The 22623-nt window shown below is 45.8% G+C and overlaps 1 protein-coding gene across 3 annotated transcripts in view; it reads left to right on the top strand.

Annotated features, from left to right (window-relative positions):
* Positions 1-22623, top strand: part of MPRIP (myosin phosphatase Rho interacting protein) — an 845921-nt gene that overhangs the window by 787762 nt on the left and 35536 nt on the right. For all 3 annotated transcript variants that reach the window (XM_078665226.1, XM_078665225.1, XM_078665227.1), the window contains one exon: positions 10604-10689. In XM_078665226.1, the coding sequence (XP_078521352.1) occupies positions 10604-10689 (86 nt within the window). The remainder of the gene's footprint in view (positions 1-10603; positions 10690-22623) is intronic.

Here is a 22623-nt window from a genome sequence, read left to right as displayed (position 1 = left end):
CAGGATCCAGAAAGTCACCACATTTCACAATACTTACCCAAGAAAGGAATAAACACTGACAACATATAAGACCATTGCCGAGGAGCTCTCAAATAACAAGTCACAACACCTCCCCATCGAGAGGGTACACAGCAAATCACAACACCTCCCCATCCGAGAGGGTAACCAACGCATGCTCCTCCTAGCAATGTATTGGATAGAATAATTAGAATTTAGACATCCCTGATGGGAGCCGATTTCCCTCCCATGTCAACAATTACCCATTAGAAGGGAATCGCCCATCCCTCTGTAAGTACTTGGTAAAAAAGGGTCCCGACCTTCCCTCACAAGGAATACAAACAAATGATATGCTCTAGGGTTTCTTTATTACATGATAATAGGATGACAAAAGAAAGAAATAACTAAACATCACAGTAAACATTAGTAGCAATCATCAACACATACATATACATAGAGCCTGAAAATAAAAGACATAGTTAGATACAATAAGTACACCTAGAACACCTCACCATAATCTTAGGCGTCGTGACATCTGAAGAAGGGTCCGTCTCACTTTCCCTCTCTGGTTGGGTCAGGACTCTCTGTTGCACAAACACGACTGCACGTCTGCACCGTGATGTATCACCAGACCGCCAAAACCACCAGACCAGCATCTCAGCATCTCTCCCTCTCGTGGACCCACTTTCTCTAATATAGAATGCAGCTCTCCATCGAAGTTTCTAGCTAACTCCGCCTATAGTTCTCATTGGATTCCTGTACCACCTCGTAACAAGAGGACAACAAGCAGCTGGCCAAGCGTTTTGCTATGACTCTGCACAAAGAGAGTACATTCTTCTTGATAAGAACCGGTCCTGTCTGGTTCACTACTGGTGGACAACACATGTAATCTAAAATATAACCTCTCACCTACAGAGGCTCAGAAGATGGCTGCAGTTTAGAATATGGAGTTGCTCAAGCATAGGCCTCTACTACTTGGAAAGCAGAATGATATTAGACCACTTCAAAGCCAATAGGCTAAAGTCATAATTCACCTAACTCAAATAACAGTATGCACTTAATCCCTCAGTATCCACTATGGAGCACGTGTGTGCACCATCACCAACAACACTGCACCTCGACATCCCATACCTTCTATTCTTTGGCAAGATTATTCTAATGCCAGGCCATCCTACATTATAGCTAAAGTAACATAGCACACTAAAGTCAGTGCACAATGGTAGTGATCGACGGTCATCACAGACCATCAGACCACTAAAGTGGCTGATTCACTACAGCTTTACAGACAGCAGAGCTGTGACTTGTGTTTCTTGCTTAGTTTGCCCCATTTACTGGTTCCACCAGTAGTATCAGAAGTTCTGAGGATACTCATGGGCATTATGGTTTGACAGAGGCATTGTACCCAGCTCCAAGGACAGGTGTTTTGTTGCTCCTAGGCAGTGGTGGAGGTAGGGGATGTGGTCCGCAGCAGATGCAGCAGTCCTCTACCTCCTCCACTTCTCTTGGCACCATCGCTGCCAAGCCATTTTAATTTACCCTCCGAAAGCTAGCTAGGACGGGAAACGGTCAGGATACAGCATTGTCTTACTAGCCGGCTGGACAAGTAGGGACTAGGATTCAGCATTTACTTCAGATTCAATAGTTTAGACGCACCCTACCTTACTTGACTACCCCTCCCTGTTACTCCATTTTTTGCCCAAACGTTGGCAAATCATTTTGAGATTCTATCTCAAGAAGTGCTGCTGTTGCTAGCCAAGGACACGATGGATGTGGTGCCCAGGGCACACAACAGTATGGGATGCTACTCCCAACTCTTTCTTGTCCCCAAGAAAGACTGGGGATTTAACGATGTTGGGCCTTCGGCAATTGAATACCTTTTCAGGAAAAATACATTGAAATTTTTGATGCATGCTCTTTCATCCTATGACTTTGAATACTGGATGGTGTCCTTGGCTGGTAGGGACAAATACTTCCAGGTGCCATTTCTGCAGTCCCACAGCTTATATTTGATTTGTGGGGAAGTCAGAATATTTCCAGTTGAGACTTGCCCTGGCAAGTCAGAAAATGTATATCCGTGTATCTTGATGACTGGCTCTTGAAGCCGGGCTCGCCTCAGCTAGTTGTGGACTACCTGCAAGCAATGGTATTGTTACTGTCCATCCTGGACTTATTTTTCAGGGAACTGAAATCTCATATTCACTCTGTGCAGATGAATTCTGTTAATTGGGACTATCCTGGACACTGTATCATTGAAGGCATTTCTGCCCCCACAACAACTCTGGTGCATCCAGGCTATGATCCCAATATTTCTAGTGAAAGCATTTGTTCCAGCCCTGATGGTACTGAGGTCTCACATTCTGCTGGTGTCTCTTGCCCGTTGCGACATCAGGGCCCTTTAGTGGAACATTAACCGGGCCAAGCACTAGGGATGCCTCTCAAACAGCATTTGCATATCCGTCGAAGCAACTGGGGACCTTCAGTGGTGGGTGTCAGATGCCAACTTGACAAGCTGCAGACATTTTCCTTGCCCCATCCAAAGCTCACCGTGATTAAGGATGCATCTTCTTTGGGATGTGGGCATCACCTAGATGACGTAGAAATCCGTGGACTCTGTGGTGTGAAGAAAGTGAAAAAATGTTCAGAAACAGACCCTATCTCAGTGAATTGTCCTTTGCATCAAACTGCTATTCCATAGTCATATAAGACCCTTCTGAAGGCCTCAATCATTCCACAAAGGCCCTGGCTTCTACTACAAGCCTGGCTTGGGATATCCCTGTTTTAGATACCTGCTAGGCAGCAACACTTTCACCAAGCACTACTGTATCGATTCTCAGTTTCACATGAAGGATCAGTTTGCCCGCACAGACCTACAGGACTTCTTGGTGTAAAGTCCACACCTCAGTCCCATCTTTATGGTTGGGACATCGCTTTAGTTCGATTCACAATGGTGAGGAATCTGCAGGTAGAAGTATCCATTAGAAGAGTAAGTTACTTACCTTTGTCAATGCTCTCTTTGGTATCTATTTTATCTGACCACTGATTCCTCACCGCCCGCTCTCCTCTCCTTCCCTTTCAGTGGAGTAAACATTTAGAAGACAGTGGAACTTCCAAATTAGATTTTTGTACACTGCAGTCTCAATCTACCAGTCACACACTGGATCTCAGAGTTCAGAAAAAATTTCAAAGAAACTAGCATCAACTCGCATGGCTGGTGCCTATGTGGAGCTCTGTGTTGTCATCTCCAGAGGAGAGATGGAGAGTCACAATGGATACCAGTGGTGCCACCTACCAGAACGCAGGAGCAATTGCAAAAAATGTCCAGATTCAGTCTGGCACCTAGAGATTCACAAGTTAAGCAACCTGCAGAGACATATAGTATCCACCAGTGTGAACATAACTGAAGTTAAGTAGTGCAAGCAGTGCTAGGGGATACAGAGTCTAGTGGACACGGCCTGTCAGGCCGAGATGTTTGTAACAGAGCTGACCGCATCAGCTTCACTCCCCCTGCTCCTTCTAGGGTTTTATGGCCAGAGCATTTGACCTAGGAGCCAGCATCTATGGCAGCCAACATCTCAGCTTATCAGCCTTTGTTTATTAAGTACGGTCCTATTTATGGGGAAAATGTTTGTCCCATCAGAAACTAAAAGCATCCCTTTAGAGCCCCAGTTTTCATGTGCAGTATTTTTTTATACAGACTGAGACTGAATGAAAGTTATGTAGCGGAGGAGTCTAACATCATCTTAGATGTCGCCTTTTATCTGTGGTGTGTCACTGTCTCACTACCTCCACTGTAAACGCATGCCTTTAATGCCTAAAGCTAAAAATGGGATTGGTTATTGATTTTTTTCTGTTTGTGATGCACATCCCGTTTGCTCTAAAGACAAGTGTTACAAGAGCTATGGCGGGGACAGCAAAGAGCAAACTTGGGATGGCAGCTTCTGACTCTGACATTCATTTGCGCTAAGGGTAGACCCTTGCTGCTTAACACTTTGAACTCTACAAAAGTGACATATAGAGGGAAGCCAAGGAGTCCCGGTACCCTGAAATAAGTGCTGTGAGGGCAACTCTAAGTAATTACTATCTTAGCTATTATATTGTGTCAGTCCCAAGAAATTACATTACATTCAATATGACAGGCTGCAAGGAAGAAATCCATTCACACCTCTATTAACATGGAGCCAACGCCTGTATTCTCTTTAGTGTGGATCCATCTCATCTCCTCTGCTAACATTATTTAGTTTGATAGTTCAGCCATGAAGTCTTTCGGTTTGGATCTATAAATCTCCCTCTAGATTGATGTTGATCAATATAAAGGGAAAGACTATCTAGAACAATATACTGCATCTTCAATTGAAAGGTGTTCTACGTTTCATTTGGCATATATAGAAAGAATCTGATACAGCACGGAGTTGAGATGAAGCAGTTTTATGCTGTGTTATATTTTGCAAGGTTATGTCTTCAATATTATTTTTCTTAATTCATCTGCTAGATATGCTTACATAAAGAAATCATTTTTAGGTTTCGCCTGGGGCACGGAGCTCCTAGCTCCGCACCCAGGAGAAATCTTTAGTTTTCAGTATGGGGGACTTGAATCCGCCCTCTGTTCCATTGGCTAGCTCCATAAATGGAGGCTAGCCATTGGAACAGAGATCTGTCCGTCATGGCCGGACCAGATTCGTGGGCGTTCCTGCATTTTTTTCCCTCTCCACCCTTTTTGCATCGTCATTGGGCGGTGGGCGGAGTTTCGTTTTTTTTTTGGGGGGTGTTTGTTTTCCTCATTTCATGCCGACCACGGCCGCCGGAAGAAGTCCAGGTGAGTGCCCGTTCCTCCCACCCCCCCTCCCGCTGTCCGTACCCGCCCCGCCCCCCCCCCCCTCCCCGTGTGCCCGTAGGTGCTTGTTCATTCAAGCTGGAAAGCTCGCGCGAAGGAAACCATGAGACCCCCCCCCACCCCCAAAGAGAAACAGAGCCGGGTGAGGGGGTCGGTGCACGTGAGGACCGCACTCCGCACTGAAGAGCATGGGCGGCAGCTCGTCCGTGGAAGGCGAAGCCGGGACCCGAAGCCCCTCGGAGTCCGTGAGTTCACATGTGTTGAGGAGCTGTGAACTGGGACAATGGCCTTTCACCCAGCTGGTGGGTGATTGGCATAGCCTCAGAACCCTCTGTGCCCAGGGGGGTGAGGCTAAGGCCACTCCCTCCGTGTGTGAGGAGGCAGCGCCTTCACTGGCTGCTACAGAAGGCGCTTTACCCCATCTTTATGTTCACAGCTCTGCTTTCATTCTCTCCCCGCCCGGCTGCTCGGACAGCACAGTCAGCAGCACTGAAGGTCGCTGACTGCAAGGACACGCCGGTCTCACTGTCGGCAGGCCACAGGCTCACTGCTTTAATGGCGACCCGCGACAAGCAACAGGGCAACCGAAACTCCAAGTGGCACCTGCTTTATTTAGACAACAACGCTCTCACTTGCACTCATTTCATGAAACATATTACTGATTTCTAGTGACGAGTGGCCTGGCTTGGGCGACATAAAGAAACAAAGCGCGGGCTGCAGGTGTGGATTCTGCAGTGCTCACGTGTCTTCCAATCGTAGCCTGCTTCAGCACACCTTGTGACTGTGCTGGTGCTTGAATGGCCTCTCCTTTGTTGTGGCAGACAAAGACAGGTGTAGGAATTAACGGAGAGAGTGTGTCACGGACTCCTAGGCTTTGTGACAAAGCACATCTCACATCTCACATTGTGGGGCTCTTACATAACACACCTGCAGGTATTTGTGTTCTGCAGTTTCCACTATGGAAACAGAAGTGTTTGCAATCCAGGTATAATTGCAGTTTCCTTTGTGAGCTGCTTTATAATGCTCTTGTTAAAGATGATATGTCCGCATGCTAATTCAAAGGCTGAAAATATTTATTGAGAAAAGAAAAAAATCGAACTGTGAATCACAGAAACAGGCAACAGAGATCAGCCAGTGCCAGAAATGTGCCACTGATGCTCAAGGAGAGTCAAGGCCTAAACGCATAGGTTTTCGTATACAGGGCTCCAGTGGAGACCAAGTGATGAGTCTGAAACACGAGTTCCACCGGGCAGAATCTTGCAATCATTAATACGTAGGCAGACGACCTTCAAGCGGGTTCAAAAATATAAATTAGAAAATCCTAGATTCAAGAGCCAAACATGGAAGCGGGAATTTACACGACCTACACTTCCTCGAGGGCATGGTTCAAGAGAGCAGAAAGATGGCTGCACCGGATACAGGTACGCTATGGCAACATTTTAAATATCAATTGTTGCGAACAAAAAAAAAGCGGATGTCTTTCTTTTTGTAATATTTATATGGTTTTCGGGATTTGCAGAAAACATCAACTATATAGAAATGTATGCTTTAAGGAAACGTGGACAGAAAAATCAATGATGATTTTGTTTAATGACTTAGGACAGCAATGTAGAAATATAGCTTGGCTAAGCAAAGCACTGTACTTCGAAAGGTGTTAATATACGATGATCAGCGGCACACCCACCACGCTGATGCCCATTTCCCTCAATAAAAAACATACCTGCCTCCTATCACCACTATTCTTCATGAAACTATTTTAAATTCCTGGTCTTTCCCTCTCCCCATCTCCCTCTGATACCCCCCTGGTAAATTGCATCAACGTAGCTCGCACCCTCTCATGCTATCCTGCCTGCCTCCCTCAGCATCCGCATATCATACCCTCCAGCACACAAAAATACCCACCTTCCTACCATAGACGAATGCATGGTTTAATTCATGGCCATTTATAACAGCCTCACCTTTGCATGTGAAAGACAGGTCTTCCATGTTCAGTGTGGCAAAAGTTGACAATTTCTGCAAGCGTGACGGATTACAGACCTGCTATTGCATCATGCGTGTATGTATGCATGTAGTAGTACTTATGAGAAACTAGCTGTGGAGCATTGGAGCGCTGAACAGTAGGCATGAGCCCTTATTTACAATCCAGTAGTGTGTGGTACTTGTGTTTAAAGTGAGGCAGGTAGAATGTAAGTTGTATTGTGTAGTGTTCATTGAAAGCTTTGTCTGCATTTTTCTGAACTACAGGTTGTCGATGGGAATGTTTCATGTTCTAGGTGGGTAGATGGACAAGACCTTCTCCGTCTTCTCCATAGTTAGTTCTTCTCTTCCAATCTGGTGATGTCATGGCACTTGGTGTAACACTTTCCACCTAAGATGGCTAATTTCACAGTTAGGTATGCAAAGAAGTAATTTCTGATGGACTTATAAACTAGCAGCAGGTCTTGAAGTTGATGGACACCTGCAGGGGAGCCAGCATAGTACCTTCAATATTGGGATTATGTGGCCAGGCTTTTCAGGACGTTGATGCAGCAGCGTGTAGGATGTATTTCAGGAGTGCCAGTGTGATGTTCAGGATGCTGTTAAGCAGAGCATTGCCTCTACATAACAAGGTAAGGCCCAAGGCTTGCACTGTTGTTCTGAAGTTGGGTTTCAGGATTGATGGGTGTTACCTGCCCCCCTCGCTGTGCTTGCTTCCCTGCCCCCCTCGCTGTGCTTGCTTCCCTGCCCCCTCGCTGTGCTTGCTTCCCTGCCCCCTCACTGTGCTTGCTTCCCTGCCCCCTCGCTGTGATTGCTCTCCTAGGTGTGTGTGTGTGGCTCTGGGTGTGTGGGTGCAGAGTAGGGAGTGCAGAGTAGGGAGTGCAGAGTAGGGAGTGCAGAGTAGGGAGTGCAGAGTAGGGAGTGCCTGCAGAGTGACTAGGGAGTGCCTGCAGAGTGACTAGGGAGTGCCTGCAGAGTGACTAGGGAGTGCCTGTAGAGTGACTAGGGAGTGCCTGCAGAGTGACTAGGGAGTGCCTGCAGAGTGACTAGGGAGTGCCTGCAGAGTGACTAGGGAGTGCCTGCAGAGTGACTAGGGAGTGCCTGCAGAGTGACTAGGGAGTGCCTGCAGAGTGACTAGGGAGTGCCTGCAGAGTGACTAGGGAGTGCCTGCAGAGTGACTGCAGAGTGACTAGGGAGTGCAGAGTGACTGCCGAGATTAAGCTAATGGCAATGTAAATGACAATGCCATTTATTTATCTGTTTTCAAAACCAACACATAAATACAAATTTTGTCATTTACAATGCCAATAGCTCTAACTTTTCCAAAGGCGAAACCATTGCATTGTAAATGCTTGTTTTTTTATGTAACTTCATTGAACATTTTTCTAAAGGTCATCTTAAAAGAGTTTGCAAGAGAATGTTCTCTTCCGCCAGCCTAGAACTGCGGTCGGTGAACACTGTGTGCCTCTTGAGCCATTATTTCCTCACAATCTGGGATTTAGCTGCGGAAGTGCTGCCCGTAGTCTTGGAGAAGGCCCGAGCCATACTCTCTTAGGCTATTGCCAATAGGAGAGATGCAGTAAAGTTCACCATTCGTTGTGGTCTGAACACGTCTGACTCGCTGTGCACAACAATTTCTTCATCGGTGGCCCTTCAGCGCCCGCCTGGTTGAGGACTACTGACTTTTCCTGAGATGTCCAAGCATCACTAATGGGCATGCCCTTTGATGGCTTCTGTCTTTTCGGATAGAAGGCGGGCTTTGTACTAGAGCGCTTTAAGGATTTGAGGGCTACAGCCACTTCCTTGGGCCTCTGTATGACCCTGTGTCACGCCCAGTGCACCTTTTCACCCTTTTCGTAGCAACGTAAGCGGTTTCCAACTGCATAAGTACCCCTCCAGCCACCACGGCCAGCAGGCTTCCACACAATTTTGTGGCTGAGGAGGCGGTTCTCCCAGATCACTTGAGAGGGTAGCCAGAGGTCAGGTCAGCCCACCACTCCTGCGGTTCATAGTGGGCCATGAGCACTTTCAGTTTGCCATCCTTCCCTTCGGCCTTACCAGCACCCCTTGGGTGTTCATCAAGGTGATGGCAGTGGTTGCAGCACACCTGGGGAGGGCTGGGGTTCCAGTCTTCCTTTCTTGATGATTGGCTGTTGAAGGCGAGCTCTCCCCAGGCAGTTGTCTCCGACCTGTAGAATACTGCAAGCCTCCTGCATTTGCTGGGGTTCACTATCAACATGCTGAAGACACACCTAACTCCTTCCGACTCTCCCTTTCTATTTGAGCTATTCTGGACATGGTGCAGTTTCAGGCTTATCCTTCCAAATGGCGAGTCCAAGATATTCCGGCAATGATACTGAATTTTCAACCTCTATCCTGGATTTCGGTGAGACAGACTCTGAGGCTGATGACCTCATAGCCTTTAGCATCCTGCTGGTGACACATGCCCATTGGCATATGCGGGCTCTGCAGTAGAGACTCTGTCTAGCCGCAGATATCATACTGAGCCTCCCATTTCCCCACTCTGCAACCTGTTAAAGAATGAGGGTTCCCCTTACAGAGGGCTCTAGCAGCTCACACCGGTGGTCAGTCTTCATGGCTCTGTATTCCTGGTGTAGAAAGTCATGAAAATTAACTGACGTCAGCTTGCCAAAGTGGTGCCTATAGAGCTACCGTGCACATTAAGTAAAGTGCGGCAGACGCAGAACTGAATGACGCCACCTACCGGCGTGCAGGGGTACTGCTCAAAAATGTCCGGATCCAGTCTGACACCTGGAGACAATTGTATGGTAAGGATTCTGCAGCTAGATAGGCTCTACCAAATGAGGCATTACTGAAAGTAAGTAACTTGTTTGTCTAAGTAGTAAAAACTCAAAGGCCTCCCACATTAAGTCATCTATTTCTCCTTTTCTCTTTTGTTTTTGGTGGTAGGTGTTTAAAATGTTGCTGGATGGTAATGCTTAGTAAGGAAGATTCTGCGAGAAGGTGTAAATGCAGTTGTAGTTCTGGTGAATGTAGTTGTAGTGTCATGGAACTTCAGTTGGATATGAGGGAGTGGGTTAGTGCGGAGCATTGTGTGAGAGGTTATGGTGGCGTTTTGGGAGCCTCAAGCAAACACATTAGGAGGATGGGCAGAGTGCTGAACATTTTCAGACACTCACCCCCAGTCACTATTAGATCTGAGTTGAATCTACAGACCCAGCCATATGCAAATCAGTATTGACCCAGTTCCTCATGTGAACAGTCCAGCCCGAACCGCCAAGCCGGGTCTTTCCTGGACCAGAACTAAGCATCCTAAGGCCGGTTTCGGGGTAACACACCTCATCAGCCAGGCTAGCTTGAATCCAGTGGCAAAGTGAGCACGGGACCCATGTCTGGGCATACCCTGCCAACATAAGGCAAACAAGCAAATGCAAAAGCCAGGTCTTTATTGGACCATAAACAAGCATCCTGTGACTGGTTTCGGGGCCTCACCTAATAATTCCCAGTGCAACCTCTGAATAATATATTTACTTTAAAAAATGGTCTATTCTTTGATTTCTATAACATCTTGCGAATATCATTTTCAAAAATGTTCCAGGATCCGTAATGCTGTTAACCTTAGGAAAGAAAGTACACAACTGAAAAGTACAATTAACAATAGAAAAACTTTAGTCATCGTTTTCAGGTTAACTTTGCGCCATGTTGTCAATCCTTTGATAGACATTGCTTGTTTCCTTTAAATTAAAGTGTTTTGATTCATGAAATAAGTCCAGGCATTCAACAATAAATGGTGTTTCCTTTTATTCCAATCTGCAGATATAATGAAATCTAAAAGTAATCCTGACTTCTTGAAAAAAGATAGAGCCAGTGTCAACAGACAATTAAGGAATATTCGGTCAAAGGTAAGTTTCCTGACAACCTCAGCTCCAAATCTTTTGAGTATAGAAAGAGACTTTAACGTAAGAACGAGTTGCTATCCGTATGACTGCAAGATAATGAACTGCCTACTTGATGGTTTATCAATGCACCAAACAAGAAGGATGTAAGCTTTTTATTTATTTGGGAAGTAACCGGTGTTTGGGAAACTGGAATACATTTTTATGCTTAGCTATTAACATTTGATGTGAACCTTCCCAAATCTAATTAACTATATCTTATGGGGATGGTTACGGGATACATTTTTCCTAAAGGAATACTGAACACCTCTCTGTTAAATCTTTAAAAAACGATGAGTGCTGGGTGTCAGTGCTCACAACTCCGGATTGTAAAAATTGTATACACCACAGGCTTTGGGATTTTCACATGTTTATGAAAAAAAGGTTAAGGAACAGCATGCTTAAAATTGGGGTCATCCAATTCCAATGCTTAAAGGCATACTCTGCATACATTTTGAGGGATATTGAAAGCAGAGTACAGCGCAGAATTGAATTGCTTTATCTGCATGTAATTCTAATCCTACAAGAGGAGAGTTCTGCTCCATCACTAACATCAATTGAACTAGACAGTTATGTGACTGCTGTGCACTGTATCAAGCATTGTGAGAACTCTGTCACAAAACTTTATGCTTACTGTATACATTCCCTATGATCCATGTCTTGTCTTATATTTTGTATGTTTGTTTGAGGACAGAGTTTTTCTGGTGGCTATCTCTAAACGCAGCTTCCTCACCTTTAAAATATTGGCCAGGCGCCAGACTGGATCCAGAAACTTTTCCAAGCAGTGCTCTGATACCACTAGGTGGTGCAGTACAACTCTGCATAGGTTTTTATGCACTCCAGAAGTGGCAGAGTGGAGCTGCATACAGACAACAACCTTGCGTGCCGACGTGGGTTCCTTTTTTCCAAGCTTTTGAATGCCGATCTAGAGCTCTGCTCCTATTTTCATGCAGCAGGGCACTTTACTTGTTGACACTATCTACATCTAGGGTCAGCCTTAGATATACTTCAGGGGTAATAAGAATCCCTGAGCTTAGGACAGCTTGGAGGCTGTGGGATGGAGGAAGAAAGGGCAGCGACCAGCTAAGTGATTAAATAAATCAGTTGTGTCAGGAATATTAAGAGGAAGTGACCTTGAAGCTCTGTCCTGAAAATTTGCAGTAAGGAGAGCCTCAGGGGCAGAAGCAGGTTGTTACATTATCTTTGGGGCATAGGCAGATTGCTTGTTCACCTGTTTTTCAGGAGCTTTGTAGTGGGGGATTAATGGGTAAGTCAAAAATAGGTGTGAGGACATTAAAGGGGATTTCTGTGATGTTGGAGAAGTAGATGAGGTTATTTTCATACACAATTGTTTTTACAGAGTTGATGTTGGCCTGGGCATGGACAGTCAGGTTAGAATGTGTGCTAGCTGGATTTGAGATGGCATGAAAGTGTTGTTTTTCTGTCTCTGATGTTAAGTGTGATTATATTGATTCTTCCCAGCAAGGTAATGGTTGATGACAGTGGATTTCTAGTTTGAGAGAAGTGGGTTGGGAAAAGTAATATGGTGGAGAGAGTTGGGACAGTGCTAAACTGAGGTGAAACAAGCTTTGCTTTCTATATGGCTCTCACTTATGGTTTTGATTAGTATTACAGAGCGCAAAATGTTACCAAGCAGGTTTTCCAGGAACTATGGTAAAAAACTGGCTAGTGAAGAACATGGAGCCATTTGAGACAGACCTAAAACTGATGTGTTTTTTGAGATTTTCAAAGTGGAGGTGATCAATATGCTGAAAGAAGCAGTGAGTTCCAAAATTTTGTTGCCTGAAAGGAGAATGAACAACCCCCTATCCGAAAGCGTCAGATTTTGGGGACAGAGATAAAACAAAAAGATGAGTGGAGTTCGTGATGTGGGCAGCACAGAACATTTTTTTACTCAAGTATTGAAGCTTTCATAGATTCACATGCCTGAATCATTACCCTTCGTTGAGACAGGAGTCTCTGGCATATAAAAAAGCAATGCTTAGATAGATAGCAAACTGAAAAGAGGCATAGGCCCATTTCCCTTTTGCAACCTATAACCTTCGTTATGTAAAAGAGACCAAAATTGTCCCTGAATCAATCAGAATCCCTCATCCTCTAGAACACTCCTGAGAGAACCTTTTGCCCCTCAGATTTTCTACCGCACAGTGTGCTAGGGAGTCTCCTTTGAGCTCTGCTCAAAACCTACTCTTTCTACTTAATATTAAGAACTTTGTTCTGTGAATTTCATCTAAACATATATTCTTCATTGCTGCCTACTAGTTCATTCTTCTGAGAATGTTTGGAAAGGAGAAAAAAGGTTTATTTAGAGCCTGTGCTACCTGATCCAAGAAGAGGCTCTACACTGATGTTCCTCATGCTGACTGTATTTACTGTCTTTATCCGGACCATCAAGCTAAAGACTGTAAGGTATGTCGTACCTTTTCAAGTAAGACCCTGAGGGATCGTGATGGGCGCCTTTTGATATGGCTTCAAAAGCTAAAGGCCAGAAAGGAGGTTCTGTCAAGTGACAGTGTTGAGGCATCCTCCTCTACTTTTAGGAGATCTCAGAAAAGAAGATTTCCTCAGTCTCATTCCTCAGAGGAACGTCCTGAGAAAGCCCTCAAAAAGACCAATAAAAGGTCTTCTTGGCACAGTCCCTCAAAATCTCAGTCTAGAGAAAAGGAGAGTAAGGGACATGCATCGTGGGAGAAGCCACCAAAGAAGATGAGTTCAGAACCTTCTCAAGTCAAGCAACCTTTCAGGAAGCCGTCATCTATGCCTCTGAGGTAAAATCTGCAAAAATTGCATCGTCGACAGGACCATCGACAAAGAAATCCTTATCGACGAAGATTGAAGTAAAGTTAGTATCCAAGAAGCCTTCATTGCCTATGACAGTGGGTTCTCCGTCGACGATGGCATCGTCGATGATGGTTTTGACGCCGGTAACATCGACAACGGTGTAGACGACTTCTAGAGCGACGTCAACAGTTTCGGCGTCTAGATCTTCGATGGCGACGGGATCGTCCACGGCGACGGTAACTATGTCGTTGTCGACGGATAAAGCAGTACAGTTAGTGTCGATGGCTGCATCAACGACAAGTGTGTCGTCGGCGATCTCGACGACGGGCTCGTCGACGAGGGAAAAAACACCAGAAAAGACTACGATTATGCCGGAAATCACCTCCCCAAGCAAGATTACTCCTCTTGTGCCATCACACATCCTGGAGGAGCAGGATTCAGAATAGGAAGAAGATGAAGGACCATTTGGCTACGCCAGTAGCCCCTTGCAGTTACATATAAAGTGCCAAGAGGATGACTTTGAGGAGGGATACGGAGAATATTAATATCTCCCCCAGCAACATAATCGCCAAGGCTACCAAGAAGAGATGGTTGGCATGCCATCTTCTCTAATGATGGATCTGCAATTTATGCTGGCGGACTATAGAAAGAGGTTTTCACCAACTCCAACCTCTCAGAAAATACCATTACCGGTTCCGTAACCACGCTCCATTCCTACTACTCCAATTAGAAGCAGGGAGTTACTGCTAGAGCCTTCACCTAGAACACCACAACTAGTGCATGAACAGGATCCCGTCACCACTGATGATGACCAAGAGAAGGATGGGATAACAGACCCTAACAAGGAATGGGATGATTACCTGATTCCGTCGCCTTCATCTCCCTCACCAGTACCCATTGATTCTCCGCTGGAAGACCTCGGTGGTTTCTATAATTTAATGGAGAGAGCTGCAAAGCGGTTTGAGCTTCCGATGTCAATGACACAAACGGAGTGTTTCTTGTACGTTTTTAAGGAACCATACTGGAAATCAGTACGGGCTATCCCGATCATTAGCCATGTGTGGAAAGAAGGCTTGAAGGTCATGAAGACACCTGCGACAGTTACACCTGTGCTCGCCAGACTAGAAAAGAAGTATAAAGCCCCTTCAGACGCTCCAGCTTGTTTATTGGGCCATCCCAAACCGCATTCTTTTATATCCCAAGCGGCTCAACAGAAGTTAAAAAATCCGTCAGCTCCCATTACAGCGCCTCCTGACGGAGAGGGTAGGCGTTTGGATAATGCAGGGAAAAGGTTTTCGTTCATGTCTGCTCTTCTGGTTAAAGCTGCTAAAGCCCTTGCCATTCTGGGAAGGTACGATAGGCAAATGTGGTGTGACTGGAGACCTTACATAGACCTCATCCCTGAGAATAATAGACAGGAGGTAAAAAAAGATAATTCAAAATGGAGAAAGGGCTTCGGCTGAAGTCATTGATTGCACAATGGATATCGCGACCACGGCCTTCAGATCGCTTGGAGGAGCGGCGGTGCTTTGCCGGCGGGGTTGGTTGAGAGCTACAGCTTTTAGACCAGAGGTCCAAAATAAGATTCTAGATCTTCCCTTCGATGGGGAAGACTTACTTGGGAAGCAGTTGCCCTTTCGGGGGGCCCGAGGCAGAGGGCAAAAATCATATAGAGGAGGATACCAGCAGGGCAGATACCCCTCTTATTCGTCATATTCTCAGCAGTACCGTCAGCAGTATGGTCAACGACAGGCAGGGGGCTATACAAGACCCGCCCCTAGAGGAAGAGGAGGTCGTCAAGGAAAGGACAATTCCAAAAGACAATGACAACCTTCAGGATCCGGCTACATGTATTCCTCCTCAAGTTTCACTGGGTGGAAGAATTGCTTCTCATCTTCATCATTGGCAGAAAATTACTACGGACCGTTGGGTCCTCAATATAATACAATTCTGAGATCTTTTAGAATTCCTTCAGATCCCCCTTGTACTCCTCCGATACGTCAGGAGGTCAAGCATCTACATCCGATGCGTCGAGAGACTTGGGCAATGCTCCCAAAGGGAGCAATAGAACCGGTGCCGATCTCCCAGAGAGGAAGGGGGTTTTATTCCCGTTTTTTCCTAGTCCCGAAGAATGTTCTCCAATGGTGTCCTATTCTGGACCTGAGAGCTCTGAATACTTATCTCAAGAAGCAATTTTTCCGGATGGTTTCCCTCCAAGACATTCTGCTACTCTTAAACCCAGGGGATCATATGACCACCTTAGACTTACAGGATACATATTTTCACATCCTCATTCATCCTTCCCACAGACAGTATCTTCAGTTTGCAGTAGCCGGAGACCATCTCTCGGTTCCTAAAACGGCTTAAAATAAACAAATGAACGTGTCTTTGTGTTCTGAAACTGGTGCTCATGTAAAGGGCTTCAATACCATCGGGTCGAGTACGTGCAATATAAAAATCTGATCAAAAAAGGTTCTGATTTCTGGGGAAGTGTTAAATCCTAAAGAAGAATCTACCATTATCAGCCCTGCCAAGTACCACACAACATGAGTTAGACTAACGCATTTTAATGCTGGTGACACCATATCACCACACTCGTATTACATCTCCTCTGACATGGCAGTGGCACTGAGGATATAATTATATAAAAGCACCTTGGAATCTTCAGCTTACCCTGTCTCTCTACCCCAGAAAACTATTGGGCCCGTCCCTATCAGGACTGCTTACAATCAACATTGTCTGCCACCCGGTGGCTCCGTCCCAGCCCGAATACGCTACCTGGCTCAACCTGGCAATCAATGGGGAAGCAGTTCTGGTTGGCACAAGTGAGTTCAGCAGAGCACTGAACTCATCCTGTGTACATTGGGGTCAGGATCAAAGACGTGGCTAAAAAGCAGTGGTGGCCTGTACTTTTCAAAGGGAGGAGGGTTGTCGGGACACAAAGGTGCACGTTAACACTCACACACACTCATGCATTCACACACGCACTCAAACGCACACGTCCATTCACAACACTCACTCCCAAATATTCATGCACGCACGCATGCACACATGCACCAAACTAGAAAATTAAATCACACATGTGCAGCTCTGCCTCAGAGATCCCAGGAGGGTTGGGACTGCTGCCTTCCCTCATTGGCTGAGGGAAGGCAACAGTCTCTCACTCGTCACAGAGTGGGATGGAGTCAATGAGTTTGTTAATCCCACTCTACTCTGTGACAAGGTGTCAGTGATTGACACTCTGCCCTGGGACGTCAGGCCTTAGAACTGAAGCGTCCAGGTCAGAGGCAAGCAGTGACGCTCATCACGAGGGGGAAGGCCTTGCGGTGCTTTGCCAGGCTGGAGAGGTCAAGCCCACAGGAGCTGTGACTTCTTCAGCCTGGCAAAGAGCAGTGTGTGAGTGTGTAGGGTCAGTGTGTGAGTGTGCAGGGTACGAAAACTCGTACTAAGCCCACCACACACACACACATAACACCACACACATAACACCACACACACACCACCACACACACACCACCACACACACACCACCACACACACACCACCACACACACACCACCACACACACAACACCACACACACAACACCACACATTCACCACCACACACTCACCACCACACACTCACCACCATACACGGAGAAGTGTGGCTCAATGGTTAGAGCGGCAGACCCTGATGCAGAGGTCTAGCCCGGGACCAGGGTTCAATTCCTGCCTCGGCGGGTCTTGGGCTCACAAAATTCCACGGACCTGATAATTCTCGCCTCGGTGCCTATTCCAATCATGGGTCCCACTCTGCAACTCTTGGCAATAGCTTGCTTAATCTCCACAACGGCCCCCACAATGCTAAGGATGCCTGGCCTCCACCTTGGGGGTGCCCAGGAGTGGACACCTCACAGGGAAAGCCAGGATGGGTTCCACAGCGGTATTCGTACAAGCGCCTTGAGACCCTTGCGGGTGAGTAGTGCGCTATACAAGTATCAATTTACATTTACATTTACATTTACACGCAACCACACACACAACCACACACACAACCACATACACACAACCACACCGTCCATGCTCACTTTCACCGGGCAAAAACACCACCAGCCGTCAGTGCACGCTTTCACCGGGCACAAACACCACCAGCCGTCAGTGCAGGCTTCCACCAGGCCCACACCACCAGAAGTCAGTGCACACTTTCACCAAACACACACACCACCAGGCGTCAGTGCACGCTTTCACCAGCCACACACAACACCAGCCGTCAGTGCACGCTTCCACCAGGCACGCACACCTCCAGCTGGCAGTGCACGCTTCCACCAGGCACACACACCACCAGCCATCAGTGCACAATTTCTACAGGCACACACACCACAAGCCATCAGTGCACATATCAATTGTTAACGCACCCACAATTAACTATTGTAGCAATCGCAGTATGGTGCACTTTACTTTTAAACATATTCATCTAAAGCGCAGCATGCCACCATTGCTACAATTCCAATCCAACCCACATAATTCCACTACACACCACATGCATACACTCCATAACACATGGCTAAAAGACATTGCCATTCGCAATGCCTTTAGCTCTAACTCAAATAAATCCGAGACCTATTGCATTTCCAATGCTTGTTTATATAGCGGAGACTCCCGTCTCGACGACGGGGAATGATTCAGGCATGTGAATTTTATGAAAGGTTCCAATACTGGAGTACTACAGTTACAGGTAAGTAACTTGTTTTCTTCCTGAAGAAAGATGGGGCCAGGATTGGGGAAGGCTCTGTAAACGATGCACATGGATCTATTCAGAACTTATACAGGAAATGGAATCCAGCTTAATTTAGAGAAATGTGTGTATGTTTGTGGAGATTGGAGAGTTCTTTGAGCATGGGTCCAAGTACAGAAAGAGCTAGGTGCATGATGTGAGCCGGTCAAAGTCCAAGAGGGCTGGCTAGATCCATAACAGATTTTAGGATAACCACTTAACTACTGACTGTGTAAATGAGTTCCATTTAGACTGAAAATCTGGCATGGACTTAGCTCTCCTGGACCTACAACCTTCATTAGGCACTCTTGTCTTACTGGATGTGCTTTTGAGCTTTCCCTTAGCCTGCACTAAGGCACACTCACTTTATTTTGTACACCATCACAGAATGATAACATCAACAAAGAGAAAAAATTAGACTGGTCTAGGGTCTATGATCAAGGGGGTCTTAAACTTGTACTACGCCTTCAGCCAGCTAGACCAGCACATTCCAATTGTTTTTTTAAATTCTTTTCCTACACAGTAACTGATAAGAATCAAGCCATAGACCCCCCAGGCCTCACTTCAGGAGGCCTTCTTCAGAAAGCCTTTCATTTAAGTAAATGGAGGTTGCATTAGAAGGATCAAAATCTATTTCTTGGGACTCTTGCGGAGATCAACCTTCAGTTTTCAGATTCCAACATGGACTACGTTTACTGAATAGGTTCTCACCATATTATTGGAAGCAACAGTAGTCCAGCATTTCAAACTATTCTGTTCCTTTCAGTTTGAGAGTAGAAGGATCGACAGCTGGATTTCCCTTGAGAGTATGGGGGTGTTACTTTATGCAGTCCAGTGGCGGTTTTCCACAGTGCCATATGTCTGAAGTTTCCTTTGTCTTTCAAATGGTATATCTTTTGTTCATTTGGTATGCGTTGGGCAGCCAAGCGCCAAAATTAAACCTTTCACTGAATCAATTTCCTTGGTCTGATGTCTAGGTCAGTAGTGTTCTATCTTAAATCTTTAAAAAAACACAAAAAGCGCAGTCCTTTCCTGACATTTGTGATGCAGAGATGTGTGGTCTCCTGATTTAATGCCCGTTGGAATGCTTGCTGCATCCATGACCGATGTAACACTGGTGGATGTATAAATATGCAGTTGACGTTATTGTGGGTTTAATGATATGGTGGCTGTCTAGCTTGGAAGTGCAGTAGGTCCTTTCACATAGACTTGTTTTTACACTAATGGAAGCCTCTTCAATATGAGGTGCTTTACATTCCATATTTTTGTCTTGGGTCAAGGTAAGAACCACATTAAGAATTCAAGTGTGATCGGCAATGGTTGAGTATATGCAGTTAGGGTTGTACTGCACAGCATGATGAAAAGTTGTTTATCATATGTACAAGACATATTTACATTACAAGGCAAGGTGAGGTGAAGTGTTAAGTCTTGGATAACTGTTATTTTGGTCGAGGGCCGAAGTCATAATTGGAACCCACTTCCGGGTGTTTTAAAAGGTGCACACAAGCAGACCACTTCTGTGCCTCATACACATGTCTGAGGTTTCATTTGAGCCTAAATGTGTACTGAGTCACTCCCTCAGTGTTAAATAGTAGTTTGAACGTTCATTGTTGGTCCTTTCCGTGAAATAGTTTCAGATAGGCTGTTACTGTTCGATTGCTCCTATTATAAAAAACGTTAAGTAGAGGAAGAGACACTCTGGCCTACCCTGGGATATTACGTTTCTTACTTTAGTTATTAGTGGGGCTGACCTATTTATAAATTCTTTAAATTATTTACTGCTACTTGTAGAGGGGCCCTCTGCATGCTGCCTCTCCTGTGTGGTATTAAGAATTGTGTTTAGCATAATTAGAAGTCTGGAATGTTTTAGGCACCATGAAGAAGACGAAATTCTGGTGTAGCCTAAGGGCCTGAAAGTTTGTTGTTTCTTGATTAGGAGATTCAGGTATCCGGCTTGAAGAAGCCAGTCCTTCCCCATTCGAAGTGTACCTGATGCCGAGAAGGAACATGCTTAAGTTAATCAACCTTTCCATGTTTACATTTTGCCTACTGTACCCATGTATTTCATGCCCAGACTTTGATCTGTAACTAACTAACCTTTTTCATTTCCAAATGAGTTTAATTATTTCTATCATGGTTCCTTGCATTACCCATGGTTCTGATACTTGTTAATTGCCGAGGCAGGTAGGTTAGTAGTGGTTTCAGCCTGAGGTGAAATCTACCGTGTCTATTTAATCTTATAAACAAGTTGTATGACCCTCTCCGTGGCTCGACAGTGAACATGCCATCCATGAGCCTGGCTCTCAAGTTAGTAACACTGGGTAACAATAAACACCCGTTGAGACACCAGGTTCTAAGGAAATGTTAATCAGAGATGACATGGGGTGACTAGGCACTTTACAAATAGAATTATTTTGTTATGGACGGTTTTGATCCTGTTTCTAAACTTTCTGCTTATTTTCCCCTCCAAGGCCCACACCTTATACACCAGTGAAAACTTTACTGGGCCTAGAATCTTTGATTGAAAAGTTCTCTCCGCTTTGGAATAGGCTATATTACGAGCCTTCTGTTTCTGAAACTTTGGAAGCCAATTATGAGCTTTTACTTGTTATGGGCAATTTTTCATCTTAGACTTTCATTCCAACCCTGCTGCTTAGCCCACATCAGACGCAAATGCCCGTTTGCGCCTAACAAGGGATTCTGAATTTTGCGATACTGATTACAATGACCACATTTTACCTGCAGAAAATGTCACCAGGTATACACTTATTCTCTGGTCAGAAGGTGCACATTGGCTCGCCTTGGGATATGGGAAAATATGCCAATTAGAACAGTAAGTTTGAGGCATATGAGCTGCAGATTACACACTGTGCATAGATCGCCACCTAGTGTTGGGCCTGGATGTTTGCAGTTTGTTGTTGTCCTGAAAAGTTCTTTGGAAGTCACGAGATAGGTGACTCCTCCTTTGGACCACATTGCGCATAGGCATCAGCTCCATCCTCAGACAATGGCTCGCTCGTCAGCTTCGATCCGTGACGACATCTTGGAAGAGGACGTCGACGTGCCAGAACCCCAGCACGCCGAAGAAAGTGCCAGCTCCTCTGATCCCGAAGACTCAGACATCGAGGACATCACTCCAGCTCAACGGGTCGTAAGTAAGACCGTCGACCCCAACCCTTCCTCGACACCCTCAAAAAAGGCTTCGGTCACACCCTCACCTTCGGGCCCGGGTGCACACCAAGAGACTGCTTCCACCGCCCCACCTTCGGGCCCGGCAAAGAAGCCTACTAAGCCTTCAGGCGGCTCGAGTCAGCCTATTCCCGGTGCCAATCCTATACCGACACCGAAGAAGAAGCCATCTTCCTCAACCACGCCCACCGCTGCTCTGACACCTAAGCACACGGCGCTGAAGACTGCAGCGGCTCATCGATGCCGAAACCTGACTCGGAGCCGAGTAAAAAAAAATGCCCAAAGTCCCCAATTCACATGCTTCAGAGCCAAAGAAACACCCGGAACCGAAAAAACATGTTCCGGTAAAAGACATTTCGAAAAGTCACACTTCTAAACCAAAAGACCCTAGACCAGCTACCGACTCGGTGCCGAAAAAAATTCCGGAACCGAAAACTACGACACCGAAGGATCTGCCCTGTGCAGAAGAACTTTTTACACCAGATCCTAAGAAACTCTTGTAAAGGATCCTAAGACTGGCCAACTAGCTCTTAACTCCAAGAAGAGACCAGTAGAGGTGCCGGCACCTCCTTCTCCTCCAAAGAAGAGAGACATTGCAACCTCTCCATTAAGGGTCCCTTTTCCACCACGTCCTCATACTGTTCCTCCTCCACCACGTCCTCATACTGTTCCTCCTCCACCACATCATTCACCTACACCATCCACTAATCCAGATGATGATGTGGATACAGACTCTGATGACACAGATGGGGTGCACATGACCCAGCTGGGACCAATAGATGTATATACTTCTAGACCTTCCCCACCAGAGGACACTCTAGGTTTTAACCTACTAGTCCAGAGAGCTGCCCAGTACCATGGGTTTGACTTGCACACCGATACTGTGGAGGAAGATTTCCTATTAGACACTTTTGATAACACACAAAGGTCTACTGCCATTTTGCCTATGCTTAAAGGTGACGTCAAGCACTCAACAGAGGTTTTTAAAGATCCTGTCAGGGCTCAGGTCCTCAACACTCGAATTGAGAAAAAAATATAAAGCTGCCCCTACAGACCCAGTTTACATTAGAGTTCCAGCACCACTAGATTCTTTAGTAGTGTCTAATCCACGTAAACATCCTAATTTACAAACATCAGGTGAGGCCTCACCACCAGA

The sequence above is a fragment of the Lissotriton helveticus genome, chromosome 10 (genome assembly GCF_964261635.1).
Source record: "Lissotriton helveticus chromosome 10, aLisHel1.1, whole genome shotgun sequence".
Taxonomy (NCBI): domain Eukaryota; kingdom Metazoa; phylum Chordata; class Amphibia; order Caudata; family Salamandridae; genus Lissotriton; species Lissotriton helveticus.
The sequence above is the reverse complement of the archived record's forward strand: the minus strand, read 5'-3'. Positions and strand labels throughout refer to the sequence as shown.